Consider the following 26366-nt stretch of genomic DNA (forward strand, 5'->3'; position numbering starts at 1 on the left):
AAATTACCTTTTTTTACACTGACTTTATTAAGAATTTATTGAAAAATACATTTTATTTCTAGTATCGCCATATGTGGAAAAACTAGAACTATCTCATTTAGTGATGGTAAGGCACACTCATTATGCCTTATAAAGCTATTAAACTAGTGGTGTAACAAAGTTTTTTTAAAAAGAATCTAAAAATTACAAAAATGAATTAAAGATTTTATTCCTTTGCCATTTGGAAAATTACAATAATATGTGTATAAATGGAATACCAATATACATGTAAAAGTATTACTTAAATCAATGCTGCGTAACAGAATATAATTGATTTACTAGGCACGACAAGTTACAATTTTAAGCAATTATTGTAAATTGTGCAAACTGCAAAGAATTACACATTGACAAATTTACAATATTGTTTAATAGAAAGAGAAATGATATTTTTAGCAATTTTATATAATCTAAATTTCATTTTAAACTGCATGGATTATTTATATCATCAATCATCACCATGTCCAGTTGAACAATCTGAAGGAATAAAATTAAAGATCGTACAGGAAATGATTAAAATTTATTCTTCCGACATTAAGATCAAAACATTTTAAAAATATTTCTTCAATTAATTAACATTTACTTTTGATAGTCATATACTTTTCTTTTAATTATCAAAATATATGGACTTTATATTGTAGAAAATATTATAGCTGGTCCATTTTCTTCTCTTATTTTCATTACATAGATTTTTAATTTACACATTAATTACAGAATAAATTGAATTATAAATTTACATTGAAAAATTCTGTGTATAATCGTATTCTATTGTCGGAATAACGGCTTGTACAAACTTAAGAAATATTATAAGATAAAGATGAACGCCCAAATCTCCTCCTCCTTCTGTCACCGTCTGTATTATTTTTTTCATAACTTCGGCATGCCTAAACAATATGATTATTTATCTTAATATGTTCTGTATATATGAGTAAAAAACTTCTGTTTTATTTCTAAAATCAGAGTATGAAAGTTTGCAAATTTGATTTTTATATACTTTATAGAATGACTTACCTGCAAGGATGAACAGAAGCCATTGGAGGTCCAGGTAAGTGAGGATGACTTTCCATTGTAACTGTCTTTTTTGCATGATCTTGACTAATATCTTCATACATTTCTTCTATTGTAAGAGGTTTTCTATTCTATTAAAATTAGAAAATAGATTTTAAAAATTAAGTTTTAAATTTATTAAATTAATTTAATATATTCGAATTTGTTATTGTTTTCCCCTGAAATTTGAATTTCAATTAGTTTAAAATATTCAAATTCATACTAAAAAATTTTCCTTATAAGTCAAAACTAATGTTTCAAGGATTTCCCAGAACAGCCTCTTCTGTAAACTCCTGATAAACAATAGAAACTTACAGAAAACTGGTTTAATTTTAATTTCTGATAATTCAAACTTTTCTTAATTTGAACAGAGTCGATTGTATACTATAACCTAATTATATCATCATTCATATTACATATTGATTTGATCAGTTTTAAAAAATATATTAAATTTTAACTTATTTTAGATTTAAATAATGGATTTAGGAATTAATTTTTTAAATTTTCTGTAAGAATTATGTTAATTTTATTAAAAATTGTTATATTAAAAACAATTATTAATGTAATTTTGTTTAATTTTCTGTAAGATGTAATAGATAATACTGCTTATTATAATTGTAATGATTAACACCTTTAATTACATTCTTACAGCTTGGAATTATGATTTAATTATTCCATTTGTAGATTTCATAATTTTGAAAGAAAATTTTAGATACACACAACACTATGTATGTGGTTATAGGACATCTTTTGTATAATATTACTGAAGTTTCCAAATTTACAATTACCTTATAAACATTCAGATTATATTTAGTACCAAGTCTAAGCTGGAACTTCTTCAGGATATGAAAACACTAGACACACATTTCCAGTATAAAAATTTTAATGAAATGAATGTTAAAGGTTTGCTTGATAAACCTTTCTCAGGTTCACTATTACAGAACAAAATTAAAATCTTAAACCTGGGGTTTAAACTTATCAAGCAAGCTGAAAGCATTTGTTTCAATATGCTGGAAATATATGTAAGGTGAGTTTAGTGTTTTCATATTTAGTACTATTCTGAATTTTAAAAAAATTACCTCATCGTAACCAAATAACCACAGACGAGGAGTTTGATAGTATTTATCATAGGTAATATTTAAATCGTATGTTCTAGTCTGTACGATTCCATCGGAAGGACTGGTTCCCACCTCCAGAGACTGCAGTTCCTTTTTTGTGGTCATATTATCGAGAGTTGCCTAGGAAAAAAATCTTCAAGTTTTCAATTCACTGTAACATTAAAATTTTTGAATATCGTAATTTGACACTGTAGTTATTCAGGATTAATAAAATCTCACTTTATCATCCAATAAAAAATATTTATTACATAAATTCCTTCTTTATAGAAATGTAAGATTAAAAGGTTTTTAATCTGAATTTGTGAGAAAATCTAGAAAATTACATTTTGTGAAATATATATAAGGCATGGCTAAAAAGAAAATTTTTTAAAATCATTTTTTCTTTTACATATAAAAATTCCAGTGACTGTCTCCTTCAAAGTATTCTTCAGCTGCATTTATGCAGCACTCCATTCACAATTTCTGTGAAATAAAATAACGAAAGTCTCCTGAAGATAGCTTCCATTACTAGAACTAATGTTGAGCAGAATCAGCCAAGAAGGTGATGCTGAAGAGCCATCAGCAGATGGGAGCTCTTTAGTTTTTGATCCATCACTGTATTTGATTCCCCAATGGAAGTCAAACACACTGCCTTTAGAAACCTTAATCCCAACACCAAAAGCAGAGTTCTGTTGCCAGGATTCCTTAGCTACCATCATTATAAGCTTATTTTAAAGGATCACATCACTGATTTTCAAGACATTGTTTTAATTGATTAATAGAACTGCTTGCAATGAAACGAAAAGGTATTTGTAGCAGAAGAAACAAGTTGCAATACAATATGAATATTGATGTAAAGCACAGTAAGAGAATAGTAGGTAGCAATCCTCTTTTTTTTTAGCCACATCTTATATATACACAGGGTATCCTGAAATGGGCACAGACTTTCAAAAGAAATATCTTAAACAGAAAAATTTAGTCTCACTGCATATTTGTGACAGGGAATAAAATTAATGCAGAAGCTGTTCTGGTGTTATTCATGGATTCGTCGATGTACATGTGTGTACATTGATCCTCGTGTGTGCCACGAACACGGTGTCCTGATGTGTTTCATGTGAGACAGTGAGAGACCTCATTGGTCTGCTGAAGTTTTTGATTTCATGGCCGCAGCAGACTGATGAGGTCTCTTGCCATCTTGCATGAACCACGATGTCTGCAATGAATCATCCAAGGCATATTTCAACATAGCATGATGCAGTGACTGTTTTCCACATGAAAACTGGCTGAATGATCCCTCTGCTGGAAACAGTGGCCCATATGTGGATGAAGTGTTCATAGCAAACACACATTTGGATGTTCTGTTTCCCGTAAGCATTAATTCTGTTCATTGATTAATCCATGAACAACTCCAGAACAGCTTCTGCATTAATTTTATTCCTTGTCACACCAATATGCAGTAAGAATAAAATTTTTTCTCTCTAGCCATTTTTCAGACATTCCTTTTGAAAGTTGGGGTGTCTATTTTTTTAAGATACATGCATACATACAATTAGTATAACATATTATTAAAATGCATTTTATATAACAAAGATAATTATATAAAACTTTCAACATTTATCTATGTCTCTTTGCTAGTCATACGAGATAAAGTAAACAAAAGTAAACCATATACAAAAAACTGATTTAACATATGTAAACCTTGAGTTTTATATAATTATCTTTACCACACAAAATGCATTTTATACTAATTATTGGTACAATATACAAAGTATCTATTCTTGTTTAAATTTAGGTAATTTTTGTTTTTACTTATTTTTACAAAAAAGTTCTATAGATATAAATTTGTATAGAATTTCTGATATAATACATTTATGCACATTTGTATGTAAAATATATATTTATAATAAGAAAATATAAAATTTTTCTTACAATAAAATACAATAGGTTAAAAATATTTTTTTCTTAATTTCTATGAAATATTGAAAATTTCAGACTAATATATCAATTCATCTTCAGATACTCAATAACTAATCAGTTTTAACAATATTCTCTTATATCTTGTGAATGTTATTTTTCTGTGAACAAATAAAGATAGTATTAAAATATTTTAATATATCTTTAAAATATAGTAAATAATACTGAATTTTCTAAGAGGTAGAGAGCCAAAACTAAAATCACAAAAAATACCCAAAAAAGTCTTACATTGGATTAAATAATGTAAACAGATTGTTAAATTTCTTTCAGAATTAGCACAAGGTTGCTGTTGAGAACAAATCACACAAGAACTCTTTTTTGAGTGGAAAAAGTAGGTTTATTTTCCATATTTTAAAAGGATATGCATTTCAAGCTTAATGTCCCTCTACAGTCCTAATATTATAGTGACAGCTGGAATAACTATTGGGTTGTTTGGAAAGTAATTTTGTTTTTTCCATAGAAAAATAAACGCAATATTCTTATAATAAATAAATATTTTATTGAATTATATATTGACTATTTTGGTCAAATACCTGTTGTCATTGTTTCTGGTAGTAGCATGATTTCACATTCATAAAAATTTTGATCATTGTTTACAAAAAACTGATCCAAGTGATTTTTGACATTGTCATTTCAAGTAAATGTCTTACAGTTAAAAAAAATTTGTATAGACAGGAACAAGTAATAATCTGAGTGTGCCCGATCTGGCGAATATGGTTGGTGTGATAACACATCCCATCTAAGTTATAACAGTTTCTGACGAGTAACCAAGCTTGTGTGAAATTTGGCATTATCATGGTAAAACACTACACTTTGTTTGTTGATCAATTCTGGCCGTTTCTGTTTGATGATACTACTCAATGGCTGTACACTTTCGAATCAATTGTTAAATTGTCTGGTAAAAGCTCAAAAAAAATTTCTTTAAAATCCAACTATAGAGAGCATCTCTCGTTAATAACATGTGGAACCCATATATCAAGCTTTGAAATGAAACCAATTCGTTTTAAGTAACAATAAATGGTTCAATTTAACAGATTTAATCTCTTAGTGATTTCACGTGTTGTTATACGGCAGATTGCTTCAATCGGTACCTTTATTTTGTTTTCATTGGCTTCAAATGGCCATCCAGAATGTGGTGTATCTTCGATATTAAAATTGCCAGAACGCAATTTTGTAAACCAGTTTTGGCACCGTCTTTCTCTCAACACATCTCCAAACATGTACCACAATTTTTTTTCTTGTTTGAACAGCATTTTGATTTTTTAGTTATAAAAAAGCAAAATATGCCGAAAATGATGCTTTCGATTTTCCATATTTGGTGGGTCACCGAAAAAAAAAACAATTGTACAGAATTGTACAGAAAATTTTTTACAAATAAGCCTTAAAATGTCAGCTGTCGAAGTATAAATGAAAATGTGGTTTAAAATAAAATTAGCTGGTAAAAATACATCTAGTAATAAAAAAACGAAATTACTTTCCGAACAACCCAATAAATTATTAAAACCATGGGTAAAATAAGTAAAACTGTAGAAATAAAATTATTTTTATTAAATTGTATAAAACTGTGGGCTAGTATAAATAAAACTGTAAAAGCAAAACTTTTTTTAGCCAGTTTTAATTGGGGGTTTTAAGGTTTTTTATGTTTTACTATCTTTTTAATCAAAAAGCTTTTTGATTAAAATAAAACGAATTGCGAGAACAGTAAGCAATCAAGTACCAAGATTGTTAAATATTTAATTTTCATAATACCTCATCAACTGTGTCTAGCATTCCACTTTCTACAAAAGCATCCATATCTTCGGCCTCTTCATCCTCATCGTCTTCATCATCATCGTCATCTTGTTGAGCATTAGCAGCAGTTTGAGATGATGCCTTAAAATATATTTTCTCATATTAATAATCAGTTTATATGTAATATAAATTTAAAATTTAATAAACTAATTGTAGTTTTGTTTCTGAAATCAAAATGATTTATTAAGTACTTAAATATCTTCCAGCTTCATGGAATTCAGCTTCTGAAGACAAACAAGAAATTAAAAATTTTTATCTGCACAAACAATTTATTTTGTAAAGAATGCCAAATAATGTACTGTATTACAAAATCTTCAAGTTATTAAATGTTAACAAAAAGAAAAAGCATTTCTTATGTTGTATTTTAGTTTTCATTAATGTGAGTGAATCATAAAACCATCTATTTAAAATTAAATTTCCATCATGTTATTTTTCCTCTAATTTTTTTGATTAACTATAACAAAATTTACCATTAACAAATTATTCATTGCCCAAAATTTAAAGTTTCTACAACAATTTTTAATGAAAATCTATCTTCTGAAGCTGAACTGCAGGAAATTACAGTAAATTCTTTTAAATTTATATTACTGAAACTAATATTAAAAAATTAAGTATAATTAAACAGGTACTATTTATTATCAATATTGAATGCTTATTTCAGGTAGACAAATGTTTAATTTAACAAAAAGGAATGTTTTTGTCCTGTTTTAGGACAGCTTCCAAATAAATATGATTAATATAAAAACCATTGTTTTTAGCATAAATCAAATGTCTCTACCATTTTTGATGGATCAAACAATATTTAAAAACATTTGCATTCTTATCTTTAAAAAATGATCTGCAAACATGCGCATTATTAAATATCATTTCCCCAATTAGTTGAAAGTAAAAATTAACAAATTTTAACAATCTTATATCAAGTTACTGCCTTCTTTTTAATCACCCAAGCATTTTACTATTTAGAATATTTTCAATTTTCACTTCAAAATTTAAGAATTTTCTTGCTTTCTTGGAAAAATTTGTACTAGCATTTACTAGTACAGTCAAACCTGTTTTTATGCGGTCTTTTTTTGTGCGATTTTTTATTTGTGCGGTATAGTTGGCGACTAGTCTCGTGCGATTTGTCATGTCTCACGTTGACTTATTCTAGCTAAATAAACTTATTATAGCATAAATGAACTTATTATAGTAATATTATTGCATGAATATGCGAAAAATGAAATAATTTACTTTTTAAGTCAAAAAAACAGCACCTGGACAAAAATATGTAAAACAGACGATAGACAAGACGATGCAGTCAAGTGTTGACATCTGTTGTCAATAAATTCTATTTCGTACGGTTTTGAGTTATTTTCTATGTGAGACTTTTTTTATGCGGTCCCTATTGACCGCATAAAAAAAAAATATTTTTTTAATTGTGTTGCGAAAACTTTTTTTTATAGCCACTCGTGAAGTTTCGTGCGATTTTTTTTATGCGTTTTTTTTTATTCGGTCCCTGTCCACCGCATAAAAACAGGTTTGACTGTATACCAAATGAATAGTCAGATACTTTATCAAGCTAGAAAGGCTGAGTAATTACTGAGCAATTTCATAGGAAGCAAGCTGCCAATTCACCATCTCATTATTGAGTCTTATAGTTTGATAAAGAATCTAGCTGTTCATTTGGTATTTGAAATAATTATTGGGTTAGCTGTTTTTATTTACTGGTATATTTAAGTTACTTTTCATTGTTTTGTTATTGAAAAACAATTACTATAATAAAAACAATTTCATTGCGCAAATGAGCCTACAGAGTAGAAAACTGTAGATTTAATTTGCTACACAGGAAACTGATATTAGGAAAAAAGATCATACTGAAATTGATTTGATCAATTTTGTACGCTTTTTTTAAACCATACATAAACACCTTTTATTGTTCTATTCTAAATGCTCATGAGAATTTTAAGGATTGGTTACATCAAGGAGGAAGAGTGCACAAAAATTAGAGGATACAATGGTCCAATGCATATTTTTTTTAAAATGTTTTTGAAATGTATGTTAAGAAAATTAAAAATAGAATAATAAAAAGTATACAGCAAGAAAAGGAAATAAAATTGGTTATTAACATGTTCTTATTAAATAATTACCCAAAGAAATTTTAGAAAAATGGCTTGAATTAGAAGATCAAAAAATAGCAATTGATAAAAGTGATGTTAAATATATTGTTACTTTATGAATGAAAATTATTTGAAATAAACAGATTGTAAAAAAAGGAAAACACAGTATTAATACTGGAGCAAATAAAATATGTAAATTATTAGGATTAAAAAAGAACACATGTACAATCTTTTGAATGTAACTGTAATAATATATATAAATATGTATCTGTAGGTGAAATGAAAACTAGGTATAAGAATTTTGAACACATTAGAACAATAAAATATAATTACACTAACTCAGCAGTAGCAAAACACTCTCAATAAAATGGTTATGAAATTAATTTAAAATCAGTAAAAGCTAGAAAAATAATGAAGATAATTATTATAAAAGACAGTTATAGAGACATTTTAAAATATTGGAAATAAAATAAATGATAATTTAGGATGAATTATAGATAAATGGTAGTATCCAATACTGGGGGTAGATGCATGCAAGTAGATTAATTTAAAATTAAATAATGGTGAAAGTGCTAATATTCTATGTAAAGATAGCTAAAAAGCACCACATTCATATCGCATATACGAGGGCTATTTTTTAAATAAGGTCCGTTTTTTAATAAAAAGAAAACTACTGTAAATATCATTAAAATATATTTTTTTCCATATTCTACATACTTTTATCTACTTTTCTACATAATTTCCATTTTTGTTTAAACATTTGTCATACCGCTCAACAATTTTTGAATTCCGGCGTCAAAGAAATCTGCCGCCTGTGAAGAAGCCCAATCCACAACTGCAGTTTTCACTTCTTCATCGTCGTTGAACCGTTGACCACCAAAAAACTCCTTTAACCTTTCAGCAGCGGGAGAGTCAGGTATGGTTCTATCCCTTAGTAGTGGAGAATATACCCGAAAAATTTTTAAAGTATTTTTTCACGCAATTTTTCTCATTTCTGTTTTAGAAAAAGTATTTGTAAACAGTTATGTCTAGTAAAGAAAAGTCTTTTTTTATTGTTACATAATTCATTTTTTATGTGAATTTTTTTTTGCGGTAGTTTTTGGCTAGATTTTGGTGATACCCCCAAAAGAATTTAACGTATAAATACGTCCCTCACCACTGCCACATGATCGCCCTCGACGTATATATACGTCCCTCACTGCTGAGTGGTTAAGTATCGAAACAAGTGAAAATCACTGAGTGCAAGGTCCGGACTTTGTGGATGATCGTATCGAGTCAAAAACGATAAAGCACTGTCCGATCTTTTTGTTTTGTGATCGTCAGAAAGCAGTCTTGGAACCCACCGAGGACACAATTTTCGATAATTCAGTTTCTCTGAAACAATGGTATACAAAACTGATCTTGAAATCTGTGGAAATTCAATTGATAACATCGAAATCGTGAATCGTCGGCCCTCTCGAATTTTGTTATCCACATCACGAACCAAATCTTCAGAAATCAGAGAAGGTGGGTCAGGGCGTGGCTCATCATGCACATTAACTCGCCTGTCCTTGAACATTCTTACCCATTTTCGAACTTTATTGTCACTCATAGCATTATCACCGTAAACTTCACAAATCTGACGGTGAATTTCTGCTGCTGCCAAGTTTCTTGAACTCAAGAATCGAATAACAGATCGTATCTCACACTTGGCGGGAGACTCAATTTTCTTAAACATTTTAAACTTCTACAGCTCGGCATACAGACAGACAATATGGCTACAAATGGCGTCAAAACACGCGCCAAGCTTGCTTAAAACAGAAACGCATGCGTACTGCCGTGATTGCTCATTATTCTCACTCTGATTCACAAACGGACCTTACTTAAAAAATAGCCCTCGTAGAAGATGTCCAATCATTCTTGACATCCTTCGCAATGGAAAGGATGTTCTTAACTGGGATAGGAGTCTATAACATCCCAATAAAAGATCATAGATGTGATAGAGAGCTCATTTACATTGGCTCTATGAAGCACTCCTTGGGCATTAGAATAAAAGAGCACATCACAGACATACAACACGCCAGGACCACCACAGTTCTGGCTATTTATGCCAGTGATCCTGAGATAGAGCCAAACTTTAACCAGGCAAGAATCATCCTCAGCACACAATACATTGAACATGTAAAGTGGTTGGAAGCCTTATATATCTACAAACTTAGCAATTCCTGCATCAACCACAAAGAGGAATTAAATCTGTCTGTAGCATGGCAAGCACATGTAAACAAAGAGCTATAAATTCTCCTCAATACTACATATATGATGCACATGCCTAGTAAAACTTCATTGAGTATCACGTATTCGAGTTTTGAATAATATTCATATTTAAAGACATTCTAATGGAAATTCATCACAGCCTGAAGAACCTGGAAAGGTTCAAAACAATTTGTGAAATTTAATTTTTTCATTTTGCTGTTAATTACACACTGGTAACAGGCTTTTAGAGGTACATAATTGTAAAACTTTGGTTGATATTAGTACTCTTTTAAATGTTCATATTAAAAAAGATATGGTGAATCACTTTGGGTAAGAGTTTTTTAATAGCTGATTTTTAACAGTTTTATCAAAAATTAAAATTGTTGTAAAATATTTTTAGAATAGTTGTAATCCTTGATTTAATGTACTATTGGATGTAATAATCTACACTGCCATTTTTACATGTGTATGTAAAAAAAAAAAAACTGTATTGGACCTCATGGATAAGATAATTTGGAAAATAAAATAATTTTTCAAATTTTTTTTTTGTAATTTTTACAAATAACTGTAAATTAATTTTTAGAGGAAGATTTGATAACCTTCTGCTGAAGGACAGTAGTCCAAAATACTGTATATATAAACAACATTTTACAAAAATGTTAATCTTAGGATATTTTTAATTGTTTTATATATATATATATATTATGAAAATAAGGAAGATTGAAAAAAATTTTTGATGGCGTTATGTGTTAGTTAGAAAGGCTGTAGAATTAAAACTGGCAGGAGGACAATATTGTTTTTTTTTTGTTTTCAAAATGCATACTGGTCTCTTGTTAAGTTTAATAGTTGAATAATAGGTTGAATGAAACATAGGTTAGTATATGATAAGTTTGTTGTTAGTTGTGTATGAAACCAAATGTTTCATTGATAATCATTTTAAATTTATATATCAAAATTAAGTATGATAAAATAACATTGATTAAAATATAATGCAGTTGTAATTTATACAATCAACTTACTTTGGTATCCAATGTCATTTCTTGAATCTGTTCAGTAACAGCAGGCAAACCACTCTCTAAAGGTTAAAAAGTCTTAAATAGTATTTAAAGTTAAAAATGTTGTTGCAAAAAAAAAATAATGAACCAATTTAGAGTTTTAAAATATAAAATTGAAAGAGTATATATCTTTTTATAAATACACACTTCCCCCCATAACAATTTTAAATGACAAATTATTAGCAAATGAATTTACCTGCATAATGGTGAGTGTCGACCCATCCACCATCTTCGTCATCTGCTTCAATTACTTTTTCTTGCTCTTCTGAATATTCCATTTGTTTACAACGTTTATAACATGGAACTTTTAAAAATATATATTTTGTATCAGATGTAAATGTAAAAAAAAAAATCTCTCTCTCTTTTACAGTGTATTAGAATAATTATTTAAAAACTTTTCTAATTCATTTTTATATTATCATTACTATTTGAACATTTGAATTTATATTAAATTTTTAAATGAGTTTAATTTAATGAATTTTAACTTTATTAAAATAAACTAATAAACTAAAAATTTGCATGTTTTATTTAGCCATATATCTATAATTGTATCAAAATATTTTTTCTTATAAGCAGGTTTTGAGTCTGTCCCATTATAAAAAAAATTTTTGGTACATTTGTTAGTTTTGAATAATACTTAGGGGTGCTACCACAATCCAAAAAAAATCACTATATCACAATGCAAAGCACAGGACCACTCACTGTTAAAACAAAAATCATATGTAAGTACAGCAGTAAGAGCATAATGTCAAGTCTTACTTGTAACATTATAAGCATTAAAAGTACCAATTATAAATTTTAAATGCTTAGTCTGTATTACCTTATATTTTGCTTAACATAAAGAAAATTTACTGTTTCAAATTTTGGGATTATTACTTTCTGAATATTGGAACAGTTAGGCAGTTGCCCCTATACAAACTACAACTTTTATTTTTAGTCCCTAAAATAAGGACCAACTTATATATATTGTATATACATATATACCCTAGTATACATTTTATTAATATATATACTGTTCTGGATTGAATGTTTGATTCCAGATTGATTGCCACCATAGTGACAGGATTTTTTAGCATTCATGCACTGAGTTTTTTGAGCTGTGAAATAAAAAAAAATTTTTTTGTTTTGAATTCAAAATTAGAGTTCAAGAAGCTAGTTGAAATTTCTAGTGACTAAGTTTCTTTGGAATACAGTATTTAGATTTGGATGGTTGGAATATAAAAAAGAAAACTGAACCACAACATTTTTTTTTAAATTTGAAGCCAAGAATTAACACAAACATACTATAATATATATAATACTATATTATATATATAAAGTCAAAGCTATAACAGTTCAATTTCTAGATTATAATCTTTAAATTAGAAATCATTCAAAACTTTAAATTACAATAAAGAAAGCTTATTGTATGAAAGATGTTGCATTTTATTGATGATGGATCATTGAGTTTGAAGTGAATTTGCTATGTTTAATGCAAATTATTAACAAAGCTTGGAATTTGGACTATTGCAAATTGCTTTACAAAAATAGGTTTCAATCAAAAATTTGCTGACATTTTGAATAAATCTCATTATAACAATGAGTAATGAAAAAGAATTTTTCAGAGACTGTCAAATGCTAACAATGAGTATAGCTATCTGAATACATCATTGCTGAAATAAAGTAAAAAGTGATAATGAGGAGGAAGAAAAATCTTCACAAGACCCCTTATATATATAGTCAAACTCTGTTATAACAAGCATTAGGGAACCGGAAAGATTTCCTCCAGAATATTTATAAAAATTATTTTACAAAAAGTAAATGTTTTTCAAAAAAAGTATTTTTATTTGCTACACTTATGTATAAAAATTTTTCTTTCAATAAGCATTTTACATACATATAGCAGAATATCTGGACTATTATTTCTAAATAGACTAGATTAACAAGCACAGTTTTATTAACCACACTCTCACTATTGATATATATGTGAATTAAACTTATTAGATATTATTAATTCATTCATTCAATATAAGTTAACATAAAATTAGTGAACTGTTTTAAACAAAATTTTATCCATTAATTTTTTGGTTATTTATGGTATTTGTTATAAAGAATATAAATTATGCTAACTTATATCGTTCTATTTTTGGATCTGCATTCCGTCGTTTTTATCATCTGAAGAAGAACTTCCAAAGTTCGAAAACGTTAACAACGTTTTTTTCATTTCCAACACTGGTAAATGGTTCCTATACGTTTGGTTTATGCTAACTTATTTTTTTACTTAAAGAAATCTTTTATGATAATTAATAACAAACTAAGTTCATTGTTTTTCATTTTAAGTAATTATATTATTCATTTTACAAATTTATTTCTAAAAATAATTGAAGTTTTACCATTTCGAGTCACTAAAAATTGCTTGTCCTTTGGTAAATAAGTTTTGAGTTTCGATTCTTCTCCAACAGCCCACTGCCACGTAGGACAATGATGAACGAGATGATCTCCTGCTATAATAAACTAATAAAACAAGTTTTTTTTTAAAAGAACAATTATAAACTTTTTTTAAATTATAATCTATGAGTCATTATGTTAAGAATATAAAAACAAATTTTTTGAAGTTTTAAATATATATTCCAAACATATTAAGATAGCGGATTCAAAAGCTAAATATAATTATTACACTTAAATGAATAACATTTAAGTGTAATTAGATGCTTTGGCTAACCATCTAGTGAATTTAACAATAAAACTTAATTCTCTGTTCCACAATCAAGAAAGAAATTAATTTTAACAAAATACTACTGGTAAATTCAATCAATAAAAACAAAAGCATAGATACTTAAAATTATTAATTAAATTAAGTAAATTTATCAAGAATTTTTTCAAAAATAATTTTTTAATTCTAGAAATATTACATTTTGAATAAAATCAAGTTATAGAAGTTATTATTCACATGGGAATAGCAGCAGACATAAAAACACAACCAGAAATGATGTGACATAAGTTATTAAAATCTCACAAGTTAACCTCTAATGAATTACAAGATACTGAATTTGTGTTCATTTTGAAGAAAAACAATAAAGTGTCAAGCATTAAAGTGTTAAAATAAGCTCTCTCTTTCTGCAGCAAATACGCAAATATTTTACAATGTGATGACAATTACGATTTTTCCAAAATTGATATTGTAAGAGGAGAGAAAGAGATAATTTCGTAAATACTTATAAGCAAATTTTACAGATAAAGGAGAGACTGGCAAAGCAAACAACTTTCAATTTTTTTTTTTCGAAAAAAGAAAATTGTAATAATATGTATGTCCAGAATTGTCATATACTTTTAATGAAAGTTTTGTAAAACTAAACTTAATTTCTATTCGTTCAAAAAATTATATATAAACTAAAAAATTTAAAAAATAAGCACACACAACATGAAAATAGTATATTCCTGTTTAATACAGAAATTTATAAGATATAAAATATTAGATATAAAATTTGTATAAGATAAATACAGTAAAACGTCTCTAACTCAAAGCTCTAAGGGGCAGGAAAAAACTTCAAGTTACGGAGCAATAGAGTAAAAAATGTCGATTGCGAATAATTTGTATTTTTATCTTTCTTGCATTATATAAAGAATCTTTCAAAGTTTTTTTTTTCTGTTTTAAACAATCTGTATAATGCCTTTCAGCAACATGTTCAATGTAACTAATGGAATCAAACAGTTTTGCAGGTACTATACATCTTGTTGAGATAAAGTGGCAGGACCTCTTGCTTTGTACTGGAACATTGTTTGAATATTTGTGTTGAGAGTAGATACAACTAACTGTCTGAAAATTTCATGGAAATCCAGTGATTAGGATCACTTTGGATAGAATAAATATTAAAATTGTTAAAGGACCATAAATAACTTCAACTAGGAGAAAATTCAAGTTGGAGGCATTAAATTCCTATGATATTCCATTGAGACATACTGAATGCATCATTTTCTTTGAGTTAGAGAAGTTATATATACATATATATAAAACTCTTATAAAATAAATATATAATTTTTTTTAAATTTGTAAGAGAATAACTCATTTAGGCACATTTCAGAAAAATCTAATTCAATCCAAATACATTCAAATCTTGATATAGTCCCATCCTAATACACCAATGAATACTTGCAAACACATTTCCTCTAAATATTAAGTGAAAAATCCTTTAATATCTGTAAAGTGTTAAATTCTGATTTTGCATTGAAAATGACATTGTCATCACCAAACCATGTGAATTTCAAAAACTCAAACACAAACTTTTATGTAGCTATCATTAATATATAAAACTATTATTGTTTGAAGTCTTTCAATTTAGCACTACACTCAATATAGTGTCAAATTCAGAGTAAACAAACAGCAGCATTAAATCAAGGTTTAATTATACTTTAATTTTTTTCACATTTTAATTCCAGTGAAACACAATTAAAAATATGTTTTACATTTATTTCTATACATACTTAAATATTCCAAAATATTGCCATATCAAAAATGATTTAATTAGTTCGATCAGTAAAACTTTGGACACAGATATTCTATATTTAACAGTTGAAATTAGAAATAAAAAATTTCTAATTGAAAACAATTTGCTAATGCAATTTATAACTGGTTAATTAAAAAAAAAATCTCACTCAAATACCAATACCAATTACATACCTGAGGATGTCCATTTTAAATATGAAAACATTCGTATTAGTAAACCACCTTGTAATATTGAACTAATATTAATGTTTGAATGAGTTTTTTATTAAGTATAACCAGAGTAGACTTAGATACTCTTTCAAAGTGCTTTTAAATGTCAAGGGTCCATTTTGTACCCACTTAGAATAAGAATTAGACACAACAGATACTAGGTTAATAAATTTTTAAACTAGAATACATAGATATAATATTTTCAGTTTTCCAACCTGACAGTTGCAAATTTAAACAAATATATCTTTCAGTTATATTTAGTTGATTGTCAACTACTGACTGCTCCAATTACATAATAACTTAATTTGTTTTAAGTTATTTAATTTGATACTTAAGATAGTCAAAATATGGCAAAATACACCTTATAATCAATCATATTCAGACACTAGTAAACAATATAAAATAAAATGAATTTATAAATAAAAACATAATGGGTATAAACTGTAACCAGTCAGTAAAACTTGAAAGATATTTAGTTCAGTAACCCAAAGGTTAATTTCACTATTTAAATTTAATTTTTTCCCCCTCTTAATATATTTTGCAAAACACCTTTATATAAACACTCAAATTTATTAATTCATTTAATAAAGAAAAATTTCTAAATAGTATAATTTTTAAATTAACTTACTTCTTCTGGAGTTAAGACACCTGTTTCTTTAAATTTTGATTCCTAAAAAAATAACCCAATATTTATTAATAAAGTATTACTTTATATTACTTTTAAAATCAGTAAATTTAAAATTTTTTACTATTAAGAAAAAAGATCCTTAAAATGGTTTTTTTAAATAAATAGATGAATTAATAAAAATATTCAAAAATGTAACTTATATGCTTTGAACTAGTTCAAATATCAATGATAAAACATGTCATTTTACACTCCTAAATTTTATAAACACCACCCTGGAGACTGTTGCCAGGAGATAATTTGTTAAAGTAATGCGATTGAGTTCTTTAAATCAAAAGTCCAAACTTCAAACACATTACTTTGCAAATGCAGATGAGTTGAAAAAAACCCAGGAATTTTTCAGAGGGGGTGGACCATACAGATATGTTGAGTTCATTCCTCACCATCCAGCACCAGAAAATGATGTAAAATGCTTTAACATGTTGCTGTTTACACGTTCTAAACACAGTACACAAATTATTTATAACACAACAACAACACTATTTGTAATTTATTTTCAACACTAGTGAGTAACACTCTGGCACTCCACAAGCGAGTAACACTCAGGCACCCGACAATTAATAAAGGCACAACACTGGTTCTTTGCCAGCCACACAGCCACACACTCTGGTCAGCACTGCCCGGCCACGCCAAAGGAAAAGCACAATTTTTCCCTCTCTAGGCAGGAAGATCTTTCCCCACATTCTCAAGTCTATAGTTACACAACACACCTGACACGTGTGACAGAGCTGTGGACTGTACATCAACACTACGTAACATAAACACACGTGTTACAATTTTGTTAAATTGAACGCAGGGTGGTGAGGGATGAACTCAACATATCTGGATGGTCCACTTGGCCAAACCCATAATAGGCTTGATAATAAGGCTCTCTTGGTACCTACAAGCAGAAAGTTTTAAAAAAATCTACAATTTCAGTAGCTTTTCTAATTTGGTAAGGGTTTATAAATACCTAAAAATCCATTATCAAGGTTAAACTATCCACTGTAGTTTATCTACTGAATTAAGCAATGTCCCTTTAGCAGTGGGTGAAGTTGGAGAAATGCTATCCCATCTTTCTTGTCTATCCTGCACTGGCATCCCACTTATCCATGTCTGAGGTGTCCCATTAGCTGTGTCAAAAATGTTAGCATTTCTCTAACTTCATCCACTATTAGAGGTGCAGTGTCTAATTCTTTATTAAATTAAAATCCATTATCAATGGTTGTTTATTAAATTTCCTGATATAGAGCTATGTTTAATGTATTTGGTATAAAGTTGAGTTGTAGTACAAAATGGGAAATTCTATTTTTTTAAACACAAACTGAAAACAGCAATAACACAGTTGCAACAATCATAATAGTTAGCACAAGCCTAACATTAATTACATCAACTGCCGTAAATAATTGGGCTATAAACGATTAAAGATTATAAATAAATTTGGCACTTGAGGTAGGCATTAGGTGCCATATCTTATTAAAATTAATAATTATAATAATTTAAATAAGATATGGCACCTAATGCCTACCTCAAGTGCCAAACTTATAATCTTTAATCCCGATAGCCTGGTTCATAGCCCGATTATTTACGACAGTTGATGTAATGGAGTAAGATTATCGGGTTTGATGTGTGTTTATTTCCTAACATTAATTTTATCAACAAACATTCTTACAACCGTTTAAATCAAGGATTAATTATATTTGACAAATTTTTATCACTTAAGAATCTTGGCAAGATCTGTACATTACTATCATAACATTCTGGCAACAAAAGAATGTATTATTGTTTTCCCCATTCTCAATTACCAGATTAAGAGCAGAATTACATACTACTTTTTTGATGATACATCTCTCATTGAACAATCCATAAATATTTAAATATGAGCAACTATCATCATCAAATAAACTTCTCCCACTGAATCTATTTCTAGATGAACACCAAATCCCATGTATCAAAGATTATAAAACAGTTTTTTTTATTCACTCAAAACATCTAATCAGTTTTCTAATTATCAAAGAAAACTATATAATAAATTGAGTGCTGGTTTGATAACTAGTATAGACGATGTGATTAGGTAGTTAATTTATGAAAAAGACTAAAAACAGGTCTGTCTGACTTTACCTGATATCACAAATTAAAGCATCACATTCTAAACAATAGATAGTGAACTACCTGCATTTAGAGAGAAGAGAGTTCAGTGAATCACACATTTTTAAATTACAGATTAGATTATTCAGGTCTAATATACAATTCCAGAAGCATATAAATTATTATAATGAAAGGAATGCTTTATTTTTTTTTATCTAATAACCTACAGGTAAACATTGACTTAAAGATGTCACAACTGAAGCTTTCTTGGCTGTGTTAGAGAGATTTCTTGCTCAAGAAAAAAAAATGTGCAAATATTCATTTCAATAACACAACCAATTTCAAAATTAATCAAAAATGAACTAAGAATAAATAAATGTACACATTAACATTCAATCTCAATTATACAACAATTAAAACTGAATATAAAATGGAAATTTATATACCTCATTCTGATATAATCTAAATGGCTAGAATTAATCTTACCAATATCTTGCCTCATAAAAAACAATCAAAAATACAAAACTAAAATATAAATATCAACATTATTAGTCCAGATTAAAGTCTGTCTCAGTCATCGGTGGCTTGTGGCTGTCTAATATTGGTATGCTAAGTAACAGTAGCATAACTAAAACAAATATTAGGGGGACCTGAGTTAGAACATGCAAATTTATGTTCACTCTTGTACTACTGTGGATGTAGCCATTAGAACTGTGAATGAAGATTTAAACTTTTAGATATTGTACATGTAATGTATATACATTTGAATAAGTGCATTTGACACTTTCAAAATTTCCTCTACTTACTTTATTTATTTATTTATAAAGGTAAGGGGACCATGCCCCCTGGACTTCTCTCTGGTTAAGCTAGGACTGATAATTGAGTAACAACAACTATTTTACATAACAAAACAAATAATTCACTTTGTATAAATATATTAACTTTTTCAACTCTGATAACATTTTAACTGTTGTTGCTATATAAACTTAAATACATAAATATAAGAATGTCAGATGTCCCTGTTGATGTCCTTTAATTTTTATCTCAGGTATTTTATATCGCAACAACAGTTAAAATGTTATCAGAGGTGAAGAATGAAAAAGTTAGGTGACTCACTGGATATGTGTGTGCGTGCATGCATGCACACAGTGAGTCACTCACCTAACTTTTTCATTCTTCACCTCTGATAATACTTTAACCGTTGTTGCGACATAAAATACATCAGATAAAAGTTAAAGGACATTAATAGAGACATCTGATGTTACATTTCATCAAATTACATGATGTGATAGCCAAACAAGTAGGACTGTTCCCTGCAGAGTATGTGGTTCTCTGAATGGGAGGCTTCGGAGATGGTCTTAGGAAATGGCATTACACTGTTTAATAGTGCTATTGCAGGAGGGTGCAGGGCAAGCAACCACATTAATAAAATCATTTTTTATTTTGGATATTGTTTGATTAGGGTTGATTTTGATTTTTAAAATATTAATTTTAATCATCATGTGTAATAATTTATTTAATTGTAATGTAATAAGTCTAAACATTATTTTGTGGATTTAATTTTCTTTGGGATGCTGCAGTTTTGCATGCTTATGAACTGTCATTGGGCTCTATTCTCATTCATTAATACTAATTCTTTCAATTCCAATAATCTCAAAGAATTAACTCCTGAACATTTCTAAATAAATTATTACAACAAGCAATAATTTTTATCTATTCGGATTAAGTATTTTTTCTGACATTAGTCCAAAAGATATTTGTTATAACTGCAACAATGACAAAACTGGATAGTTAGTTCAGAGTATATCATACTAATTACCAGAAATATTAACATTTAAAGAAAACAATCTCCTCAATGTAGAATCTTAGTTCAAGTACAAGAAATTATTTCAGACAACAATAGATACATTTGTGTAACTGTTGTGAAAATAGTTGAGGAAAGTTTTAAATGCCTGATATTTGTACTTTGTATGCTGCTAATTCATACACATCATAGTTCATCACTATCTGAATTATCTTTCTGCTGTACATCAATGTCATTCATATTTTGATATACAGTAGAGCATTGTTTATCCGACCCCCGATTAACCGACTTATCGGTTAACTGACAGAGTTCTAGTCGGCAAATTCAAATGTCCGCTAGTAATGTGGCGCTACAATATTTGGTTATGTCTTGGCTACTTTAATATTATTTTTGTTAAATTTTTGCATGTTTTAACTGGCAGCACTGGCTCAACCATGAAAGGGAAGCTAGTATTTAAACCAGGCCTAATACACTATACTAATAATGTATTTTTTCATACTTTTCAGTTATCCGACCAACCCCAGTCACCAATTAAGTCAGATAAACGATGCTCTACTGTATTTCAATACAGATAGTATATTCAGACCTTTCCAATTCATTGTTTTCACTCATCACCAAAATTTTGCTTTAGTGGAGCTAGAGAAGTTGATAATGATCTATTATAGTATTTTGAATTTCAGATCATCATCAAGCCATTCAAAAGCATCATCTTAAATGATCCAAATTCAATCTTCTGATTCAAAAAGTTTCAATTCTAAACTATGAAAATTTCAAAGTAGTTCTAACATTCACATTGATTCTATTGTACTGTCCTGATATTGAATTTTGCCAGACTGCAATTTTTGTTATGAAAACCAAGTATGATTGATTTTTATACTGTAATCCATGAAATCAGCAAAAGTCTAAATATAAAAGTGCATATCCTGTAAATAATGTAGCATTAGTAAATAGCTGACCATGAAAATGGAAAGCATGTACAGTACTACATATGACAATTGCAAATAAAATGATTTCTTTTCATTTTTAATATGTTTATGAAAAACATGTAAAAAAATTGAAAAACTTTGTTTTTATAATAAAAATATGTTATTTAGAAATGATTTTGATGACTGTCATTACTAATGAGCAAATATTACCTGGGTAAACAAGGACATCACAAGTATGAGCTGAGTGCTGTTGAGGGTAATGCCATGGAATTTTAACTGTAACTAGTGTAATTTTTATGTGTGTATATTTATTAACACCTTACAAGATATCTCAAAAGTAAAGCCAACAGAAGAGGGGCAAATGCCCAAAATGCTTATCGGCTCACAAGATATTACAGAATAAAGAGGGATGCCAAAATCTCTGTCTATAAATGCACCTAGTTAACACAAAAAAAAAATATTAACCATATCTCAAATACCCCAAATACTTAAATAAACTAATTAAGTTCACTAATATTTATTATTGTTATATTTATTTCAAAATATTAAATTAATAAAATAGAACAAAAAGCAAAAAGAAAAACAATTTACTAAATTTTAACTTCAAACTTTTGACTTAAAAGTAGCTTTTTTTAGTTACTCTTATCACAACTACAATATATTAACAAATAATTGTTCTCATCCACACCTATTGCAGATTGTTATTTAAGAAAACAAGAATTTGGAAATGTTTAGGATCTAGTCTGCTTCTTTTCTTGTTACATATTAAACCATAGGTGCTAAAGAGGCACACACTGTATGCAGTGGCAGATAAAAGACAATATCATTGATACAAAAAAAAAACCACTAAAATCTGTTTGAACTTCAAAACGTTGCTTTTAAAAACATTTATGATGGTAAATATTGTTTATTGGATTACCTGCAATACAATCATCAAGCTAGTGTTAATAAAAGGTACTTATTAATTATTCAAATATTTTTGAGTTAGCCTCCTTTGGTTACTTCTGAATCTGTCACTATGACACTGTGGGTCTTGTACATATTGAATAATTGCAGATATTGGAGGTATTCAACTTCATAAAAAATAGTCATAGATGAAGAAAAAGCATTCTATATCATATGTCCTCATATTGAGCATTTATTCGCATATTTTTAATAATTCAGAATATTGTATCCCAAACTCAATTTGCTTAAGGATGTCTGTTCATTTTATCTAGCAGATGTTTTTACCTGCTACATAAAATTACTAAATTGTAAAGAAAATTTAAAAATTTTACAGTTTTTGAATTTCTTTATCATTCAATTGCATGCATATTTCTTTGAGATTCTGAAAATTTTTTGTGCTGCTGATTTATTACAAATATAAAGCTTTTTTACACAATGAAACCTGCTTACTAATTTTAGTTGTAATATAGTGTTCAACATTCCTTTCTTTTGAGCTAAAACAAGATTTTTAAATTTAGCATACACCAAACAATCTAACTTCTCATTAACAATTTCAAGCCATTGGTATAGAGATTTAAAATAAAGTATTTGCTTTTTCATTTCAACAATTCAAAAGTTGTTCTTCTATTGAGTCACAATTTGTATGCTAAACACGGGTAGAATTATTTGTTAAAATTTCACTGTCTATGTTAGTTTCTTTAACATTTGTTGTTGATTTAACTTTCATGTTTAAAAAAAAAAAAATCCAGTAAAATTGAACCATCATTGTGAAAATTTAATTAAATTTTCACAATGATGGTTCAATTTTTATAAAGATGAGATACAATTTGTTCAAAAGTAATATTTCCTAAAAAAAGTGTTCAATAGATTTAGAACTTTACAAAATGAGACAAAATACACAAAAATTAATTTCAAACAAAGTAAGAAAGAGAAAAAAAATTCAGTGTATATGTAAAAAGTATTTTTGCATATACCTATTAGCCCAAAATAAAATGTTTAAAAATTAAAGATATATCTGCCCAACATGTCACAAATCATGCTGCAACGGAAGGAGTACAGATACAAATGCTATAGTAAGAAGCCCAAACGTTGGTCCAATGAGAAAATATAGATTAAATATGTAAATCCTAGCAAGAACTAAGTTCCTAACAGATGTTTAGCTTTTTAATAACAACATGTGCCAGAGATTAAAATTGAATAGAACATAAATAGCCAAAAATCTCAAAGTACATACTAATTATACTTACTTTGGTGATAATATAATTGCAAAATGCAAGTAGTAATTGATAAAAATAATGTGTTGTTGACACCAACAACACACAATTTTTAGTGAGGTTGAGGCCAAAGTTTTAAACACGAAAACGTGTACGTCGGACATTCAGCACCGCTTTACTGTAAGCCTAGAAGTTTGACAATGGTGTTTACAAAGTCAGTGGAATCATGTTTGACATTCCAAATGCCATTGTCAAACTTCTAGGCTTACAGGAAAGCGGCGCTAAACGTCCACATACACGTTTTTGCATTTAAAACTTTGGCCTCAACCTTGCTATCATCAATAATTTCTTCCATTATACGCACATTTATTCATAATAATCATAGCAATTTATGGTATCAGTTACAACACCATAAAACACATGCAAAACAAATTGCCTACTGCTACCACATAAATCAAGATCAATCCTTTCCATAAAACATGATGTCACAGTCTATATGTTGTTTACAAAAGGCCTCTCCTGTCAATCTTCTTTAACAGAGAACAAAGAATACACATACAGGAAAATAATAGGTTCACCTATTCTACCACTGATTACAGAACATTAAAATAAAAAAAAGTGAAATATGTGATAATCTCGTATGTATAGAATAGCTGTCAACAATACAAAAGCATCAAATGGTTATTTGAAATATTTTTCAAATTTTCAAAACCAGAATGGCATAATAGAAACGACTATTTCCACACATCCTGGAATATTAAATGTCAATTGAATACAATGAATTTTTTTTTTTTTAATCACTTATACAGAGCATGATCACATTTCCTACAATATTAAATAATTCGATGATCAATCAAAAGATAAAACAAAAGTTATAAATGAGTAATCTCTGACGATAAAATATAAAGTTCTTTATTTAGAATATAATCATATCACTTTTTGTAAATAAAAAATGATTACACATTATATATATATATAAAGCAAATGTATCAAATTTAATCAGTATTTTAATTGATAAAACTAATTTTACAGTTTCATATTTTAATGGTCAACAGAAGAATGATCCAGAATTTAATTTAAATACATTAGATAATGATAACAACACACATGAAATCTGACTAGCATCATCATCCATTCATTAAGCAAATAAGCTGCTGTTATTTTTTATTCATTCTTTTAAAAACTCATTCAGCAAGTTGGTGAATCTAATTCTGTGGTGTAATGCAGATATATTTTGCATTACAGCAATAATTATCGAATAACAGTTTGTCTTACCTTTAAAACAGGAGTAAGAAACTCTGCCACTCCTAAAGCTGTACCCTTAACACTATTTATTACACTCTGCATATTTTCTTAAACTTCACTTGTTCCAATCCAGCTGTAAGTGAACTTTTCAACGACCCCTTACGGGAAAATTTGTCAAAGTCATATGATTCTATATTTTTATCTTTATTTTTTTTTTAAATTCGTATTTGACATCTTTCCAAATAATAAATATTTATCTATGTTTTATATTTATTAATTGTTATTTAGTAAATAAAAATATTAATTTAATTTTAAAAATGAAAAAAAACGGGAGAGAAATACGGAGTTTCTCAAATGCGTTATTTGAGATCGCCGATGATACGAATTTGTCAGTTTTGTTTCAGAACAATTTTTAATCATTACTTTACATTGTTAAATCATTAATTTCACGTTGGATAATCATTAATCATTAATGGGTGATTGAATTATACGATAATGGTTTTTTGATAACGGCCGAGCGGTTTTAAAGTGGTATCGTACAGCTCCGGGAGACCCAGGTCGAAAAACCATAAGAATTTTTCGGAAAGTGATTCGTTCGGATATGTCGGTCTTCGTCCCTCGCCACCCGGCCGCCCCATATGGGCCTGGCCGAACCCATAATGGGCTTGCTATAAGAGGGCCTCTTAGTACCCACAGGAAGAAAAGAGTTTAAAAACAAAAGAATATTTGATGTTTCCTATATAAAAAATATAATATTGTGGCCGCCAGCGCCAGAGATCCCGAACACTGCCTGGAAACACTTGCCAACGAGATGTTGGCTGGCAACTTGTAAGAAAAAGAGGCGCGAAAGTTCGCGGGGTTTTTGCCTGGATGTTGGCCGAGGATGCCGGTGATAGTTCTCACCTTTTTAATAAAGTTTTTTTGTTACTGTTCATGTTTGTCTGCTTAGTTCTAAAGATCAGTAGGAGAGCCGGATGGCCGAGCGGTAAAGGTGGCAGCCTACCGCTCTGGGGGACCCGGGATCGAATCCGAACAGGTCGAATAATCCCCAGGAATTTTTCGGGGGGTGGTCCGTTCGGATATGTCGGGCCCCGTCCCTCACCACCCGGTCGCCCCATTGTGGGCCTGGCCGAACCCATAATGGGCCTACTAAAAGAGGCCCTCTCAGTGCCCACAGGGCGGGAAGAGTTTAAAAAAAAAAAAAAAAAAAAAAAGGTCAGTAGGATCGAATGACAAAGTGGTGACCCGAACGTGATGCGATTAACGAACTACCTGGACTTTCGACTGAATTGGATAGTGAACAACTCTATGTCTTTGAAGGAACATTTTTAACAGGACATGCAGGTATGATCAGTTTCTGAATCGTAAATTCAATAAGACGGCTGAGAGTGCGTGACTCGGGCTAAGCCTAATCAAAGACTATCCCGCTTTCCTTCTACCCGCATAGTTAGGCGCCCGA

At 28.8% G+C, this 26366-nt stretch overlaps 1 protein-coding gene across 2 annotated transcripts; it reads right to left on the reverse strand.

Moving 5' to 3' along the window:
- Positions 1-183: 183 nt before the first annotated feature.
- On the reverse strand, positions 184-25082 carry Atg3 (Autophagy-related protein 3). 2 transcript variants are annotated; one of them, XM_067287175.1, is made up of 9 exons: positions 24938-25082; positions 16650-16691; positions 13701-13821; positions 11525-11632; positions 11293-11348; positions 5904-6026; positions 2163-2321; positions 1048-1175; positions 184-920 (listed from the first exon to the last, which is right to left on the reverse strand). In XM_067287175.1, the coding sequence occupies exons 1-9, from the start codon at positions 25007-25009 to the stop codon at positions 770-772; spliced, it is 960 nt and encodes a 319-aa protein (XP_067143276.1). In that variant the 5' UTR covers positions 25010-25082; the 3' UTR covers positions 184-769. The 2 variants fall into 2 exon arrangements, with proteins under 2 accessions (XP_067143276.1, XP_067143277.1); XM_067287176.1 differs by lacking the exon at positions 2163-2321.
- Between the last annotated feature and the right edge of the window lie 1284 nt (positions 25083-26366).

This window comes from Centruroides vittatus, unplaced genomic scaffold (genome assembly GCF_030686945.1).
Source record: "Centruroides vittatus isolate TY-2023 unplaced genomic scaffold, ASM3068694v2 scaffold_435, whole genome shotgun sequence".
Taxonomy (NCBI): domain Eukaryota; kingdom Metazoa; phylum Arthropoda; class Arachnida; order Scorpiones; family Buthidae; genus Centruroides; species Centruroides vittatus.